This window comes from Cricetulus griseus, chromosome 2 (assembly GCF_003668045.3).
Source record: "Cricetulus griseus strain 17A/GY chromosome 2, alternate assembly CriGri-PICRH-1.0, whole genome shotgun sequence".
NCBI classification, from domain to species: domain Eukaryota; kingdom Metazoa; phylum Chordata; class Mammalia; order Rodentia; family Cricetidae; genus Cricetulus; species Cricetulus griseus.
The window spans coordinates 107,263,239-107,269,520 of NC_048595.1; the positions used below are offsets into that span (position 1 = coordinate 107,263,239).

General features: G+C 39.4%; 1 protein-coding gene across 1 annotated transcript; it reads left to right on the forward strand.

The window, feature by feature from the left end:
• The first annotated feature begins 349 nt into the window (after positions 1–349).
• Smim8 (small integral membrane protein 8) lies at positions 350–6,017 on the forward strand. Its single transcript, XM_027403395.2, has 3 exons — positions 350–503; positions 3,221–3,377; positions 5,434–6,017. Exons 2-3 carry the CDS (start codon positions 3,243–3,245, stop codon positions 5,590–5,592), a joined length of 294 nt encoding a protein of 97 aa, XP_027259196.1. The 5' UTR covers positions 350–503; positions 3,221–3,242; the 3' UTR covers positions 5,593–6,017.
• Positions 6,018–6,282: the final 265 nt, after the last annotated feature.

The following is a 6,282-nucleotide window of genomic DNA, read 5'->3' on the forward strand; positions in this document are numbered from 1 at the left end:
TATAAAACCCCAGACTCCTTTTAGACGGTGTTGCCTTCCCTTCTTTTGGGATCACAAGCCAGCTCTATCCTGAATAAGGCTTTGCCTTTCTGCTTCAGCAGCTCTAGGTGCTCTCATTAAGCCATACACTTTCCACACCCATTAAATGCGTATTTCTAGATATCTCCTCCTATAAATATATAGAAAACACACGGAACGAAAGCTTATTTGAATGTGAGAGGCTGAAAGTCAAAGGCCCCAAGAAAGCAAATTCCATCCTGCACCCAGGGATTCCAGGGCCCGGGCCCTGCTCTGCGGCCTCCCGGGTATAGGTGGCGCTGTAGTGCGGCCTTTCCCTGCGGCGGGCAGCAGAGGGAGTGCCCGGGGAGGGCCGGGCGGAAGGTGGGTTCTGCGTTCTGCGGTGACCGGCGACCGGCGACAGCACGGAAGTGGGGAGACTTGGAGCACAGCTGCCCGGCATAGGTGTCCACGCTGGAGCCTCGCTGTCTTCGAGAGTGCCCAAGGTCAGGCTCTGCGGGCTCTCGCAGGCGTGTGCTGTGGTTTGCACGCGATGCTACAGCAGGTTGCTGACAGCCGAAGATACAGACTTAATTGACCATAGTTACTTCTGGAGGCTTCTGATGCACCTGGTTTTTAGTTTTCCACCGGGAACTCTGGGTGGATTACAGCCTTGAGGGACCGACCAGACTGACCCGAGGCCTCCATAGGAGCCTACACATCCCGACCAGGGTCTGCAAAGCTTTACAGATTGGCCGACACAGTGACAAAACCTTTCCTTAAAGCACGTGGGGGAAATCGCGGGATGGAAAGGATTTTCTGCTATCTTGTTTTTCTTTTTAAAGTTATGTTTTACAGTAAAAACGGATAGAGTTCATTTTTTAAATTTAAGTGATCGCAAATCTTATGGGTCTTGTGCCTTGTATTAACTTATCAGTGCAAAATAAATCATTTTTTTGAGAAAGATGGTGAAGTGCTGGATTAGGAGTTGGATGAAATCGGAAGAACTGGATTATTCTACCGTCCTAGTGAAAAAAACATTTGGGACTAGGAAGGTTAGACTAGGTCTGTAGGATGACCACTATTTTGTCAACCTTTCCCATAAAAATGTTAAGTCCACATCTATAATATTTCAATCAATAGTGCCAACCCTTTTAAAGAAAAGTACCAAAATTGAGGATAAGTCTATGCTTGGTTTCCTCAAGCCATAAAGTCCTCTGATTATTTCTTAAACTTATTATTGTTATCATCATCATCATCATCATCATCATCATCATCATCATTATTGGTTTTTGAGACAGGGTTTCTTTCTCTATCCAGCTCTGGATGACCTGGAACTCACTCTGTAGACCAGTCCTCTGCCTCCCGAGTTGGGATTAAAGGCATGTGCCACCACTGCCAGGCAATTTAAACTGTTTTAAGGTTCCTACTCCAAACTTGAAGGTACCTTCTTCAGCACTGAGAGAGTGTAGTAAGTGAAACTAAGCAAGTGTTTTTACACTGTCATTAAGTTGTTTTGTCCATTTGAAGCAATTCTTTCTAGAATATATTTGAAAATAGAGTATTTTTCCTAAACTCTTTACCCCCTCTCCCTTCTCCTATCCCTCCCTCTCCCCTTCCCCCAGGCCTCCTGAGTGCTAGGATTAAAGCCACTACCAGCAGCTTATTGCTATTTTTTTTTCATAGCAGACTTCAAATCAAAGTTTCATTCACACAATGGAAGTTCACTTTTGAAACCACTTACAGGAAAACTCAAACTTTAGAGGAGAAAAAAAACAGCTACTGCATGCAGCAACCCACTCACATGGTTGCTGAGAGCCAGTGGTCTATAACGTGGCCTGTGTGATGAAATGATAGAAAGCAGGCATGGTTCCTGTGAGAGCTTCACACTACATCTAGAGGAACAACACTATATAGTTAATTACTTGTTTAAATAGCTCCGGCCCTCAGTTGTTTGTGTCACTGCTGTCACAAGTTCCGGTCTAAAGACTTTGGTTACGTGAGCAATTAAACTCTTTAAGAGTTAGTGAATCCTGCACTGGTCTAAAATGGAACCAGAAAGTCAGCAGTGATGGGAGAAGACTTGACAATAATAACCATGGAGAATGAGTGAGGGTACAACCTTTTCTTAGCAAGTATAGAAAAATGGGAAATTCTTTCCTTCTAAGCCCATGCTCCTGACAAAGTAATTAATCAGTTAAATGCTGAAAGTGAATATTTAGTGGTCACTTGGATAAAAGTATGGAGCATCTAGTTTTCTCTGTAACAGAAAAGTTGCAAAAATACTGCTTTCGTTTCTGTGAAACAGAAGCCTTAATGACTTGTATAAAGCACCAGTGCCTAAATGTGAATGCTAACCCTTCATAACATTCACTGTACATGAGGTTGTTGTCTTTCTCTTATGTTGTCATTAACAAGTCTGTGGGGCATTTCTTTCCCTCCTCTGCATTATGTGTTAGGAATGAAACCTGGAAGAAAAAAAAAAAAACATTGGTACTCTGAGTAGAAGAGTCAGAAGACAAAAAGACACATTTGGACTTAACTAGATTGAGAAAAGGGTGTTTATATTAAAGAACAAATAAGTCCTGTCCTCAGGGAGAGTTGCTGACTGGGGATGAGTAGAAACGGCTAGTTATTCTTACTGTTTGGACAGGGGAGGTCTTCAGGGTCCTAGAGGATGACAGAGGATGAAGGCATATGGGCTGGACTGAAGCTGTTGGAGGAGATACTAAAAAAGGAGTGGCAGTACTTCCCTCAGGCTACTATGGAAGAGCTAGTGGTGAAAGTAAAGCATAGCAGAAATGCAGAGGGAAGTCACCAAGACCAACAAACCATTTTCTAAACTGCACTCAGTTGTATACCTGAGAAAGGAAGGAGAGGAGAGGAGAAAGGGAAGGAGGAGGAGAAGGAATAAAAACAAATGGGAAGGGTCACTTTACCCAGCAAAACCTAAAGCACAATTTTTAAAAAATCAATCTTTGATCACACTTGGAGCACATCTAGAATTTAAAAAGAGTGTGCTGTTTGTTTGTTTTAAGAGCTTTGGGCCCAACCTGATGGGGCACACCTTTAATCCCACCATTCTTGAGTCAGAGATAGACAGGTCTCTCTGACTTCAAGATCAACATGGTCTATGTTGGGCATTCTAGGCCAGCCAAGGCTGCATATATATATATGTTTATCAATAAACATATACGAAGGAAAAAATATATATTGTTTTTAGGTGATATTCTTCAGTAGTCAAGATGTCGTCAGCACCCGAGCCTCCAGCAGTTAAGAAGGAACCACCAAAAGAGAGAAACTTTGAAAGCCCAGGCCTCCGAGGGACTCACACAACAACCTTGTTTCGAGCTGTAAATCCGGAGCTCTTCATTAAACCTGTAAGGAGACTTGCTCACTTTTGTATAGCATTGGTTTGTATCAAGGACATTTTATGCTGACTAGGATGACCCCCTAATCTGGTAATGGTGGCTCACACCTGTAACCCCATCCCTTGAGAGAGAAGGGATAGAGGATGAGCAGGGTTTGAGGCCAATCTGGGGCTATAGTCTGAGACTCTGTCTTAGAAGGTAAAGGCAAGTTTTAAATGCTGTTTCATATAGAAAACTCCAAAGCATGCATTTATATACTGTTAGGTGGGTAGCTAACTTATTTCTGATGGTGTTGTAAACTAGTGAATATATTTCATTTTATGAATTTTATTTTTACATATAAATTCTACTTATAAAAAAGAAACACAAAATTTAAATATGATAAATATTGAAATATTTCATGCTTGGTTAGAATTTTAATAAGTTGTCATTGTTAATTGTTTTAAGGTTATATGGGTCAGCTTAATCAAGCCATTAAATTAAAGTATTTAAAAATCCTTGGCTTCCATGTAATTTTAATAGTTGAAGACATTTCATAATTGCACATTTAAACTGCTCTGATTTCATAACCTTTGTTGATTTTTATTCAGATGAAAAACTTTGACACTAATTTTGAGAGTAAGCTTTGAAAACATAACAGAACAGTAGTTTCTCTTATGTGTTTCTCTTTCCAGTTTCTCTGTCAACCACATCCCCCAAATAATAATATTTGTTTTGGTGAAAGATAAAAATAACATAATTATTTATAATGCTACTATAAGTGTTGTATTTTATTATTGTCATTAATTGTGCATTGTGTTTAGTTATAAACCAAACCTAATCTATAGACAACTGTTATGAGAAAAGCATAGTGTATACTGTCTGTGGGTCTGGTGCAATCTCTGGTTTTAGGTGTTCACTGAGGTTCTTAGAATTAACCCTGTGTGGGCATGTGTAATGAGCCTTTCTCTGTCCCACCAGCCAGCTCCCAAATAACAAGAGGAAGACTTATTATTAATTATGAAAGCTTGGCCTTAGCTTGGGCTTGTCCTAACTAGCTCTTATAACTCAAATTAACCAACTTTATTAATCTACATTTTACCTTGTGTCATTTTACCTTTCATTTTGTATATCTGACTCCCTCCATGTCTTGTTAGTATCTTCTCTCCACCTTGAATATCTCCTCCTACTTCCTCTCTCTGCCCAGAAGTCCCACCTATACCTCCTGCCTAGCTATTGGCCATTCAGCTCTTTATTAAACCAATCACAGAAATACATCTTCACTCAGTGTACAAATGTCCTATAACAGGCATGGGGGAATTACTGTAGGAGACATGGAGACATGGAGGCGGTATCAGAAACTACTCTTTGTATTACTATTGTACATGTGTGCTATTGAAGGGAAAGCCAATGTATTAAGTGTAAACATGCACAAAGGTGGGCATGTGTGGTTAATATATTTACAGGGATTGCAAAGAATAGAGAAGTACTTCTCTGAAAACTTTCTGCCCCCTAATTCAAAGCTGTATCAGTTTGCTTTTAGAGTCTTGGGTTTTCCAGGGATGCCCCAAGGTAATTAAAACAGCATAGTATTTGTTTCAAGTGCTAAATTTATTGAGTATTTGTTCCCAAAGAAGAGCATATATATTTCATTGTTGTATATATGTAAGTTATGGAAGAGTTTGTGGCAGTTATCCTTGTGTTGGGCAGGAGAAATAGCATGTGTACTGTATTCCTCACATTCTAATAAACGAAACTAAGTTGCCCCTCGGAAAAGGTACAGCTCCAGAGCAGTGTCCATGACTCCCCTCTCTCTCAGCTCTTTCTTTCCTAGGACAGGGGTGTAAGCTGCCCAGCCAGGCTACAAAGAGAAAACAGGAGATGAGAAACAAGAGTCTCATATCAACTGTAAATACTTGGGAGTTAAGCTGATTGAATAAAATGATTGGAATGAAGATACTGTCAGTCATAGAATGCTAGGGTGGTAATAATGACTTGTCATGCCAAGAGGGAAGTGCATTGTGATATTTGCCTCTGCTGAAACTATTAATCTCACTGACACTTCATAATTTTCTTTGTTTGACAGAACAAACCTGTAATGGCTTTTGGACTGGTAACCCTTTCACTTTGTGTGGCTTATATTGGTTATCTACATGCAACACAAGAGAACAAAAAGGAGCTCTATGAAGCTATTGATAGTGAAGGACATCATTACATGAGGAGAAAAACATCTAAATGGGATTAAAGTGCTGGTTCCCTCAGATGGAGCATTATTACAGGCTCTGAAATCTTCAAATGAAAACTTTCTGAGAGTGTGGAATTATGTTAATTATGTTTCTTGTTCCATAATCTGTTAGCAAGAGAGAATGTACAGTTGGAAACAGTCCACTGTAGTAAATTTAGTCCAATTACAGCTGCAGCTATTATCTCTTCCTTTTTCCACAAAACAATTTCTCAATATTTCTTCTATGAAACTGTCATAATATGGGGAGTCTTTTTTGTTAAATTCTATGCAACAAAAGTACCCAGTACTATTAAATTTGCATGGAGTTTCTAATGTTTTAAAGTGAATTGCACCTTTGCAGCTATAGTTTGCTGTTTAATAGAGAAGATACCCCTTCAGCTACTAAAATCATGATTAAATAATGGAATAAAACAAAGTAATTGAAATTTTTCTTTAAAAATGTTATACTGAAACTGATAGAGAGAAAATGGGGAATAACCTTGAATGCGTTGGCATAGGAGAAAACATTATGAACAAAACAGGCACTCACATCAACAATTAATAAATGGGACTCCATTTAACGAAAAACTCTGTAAAGCAAAAGACACCATCATTCAGACAGCCTCAGAATGGGAAAAGTTTTTTTTTTTTTACTAACTCTACATCTGATAGAGGACTGATATCATATATGTATGAATGTATGTATGTATG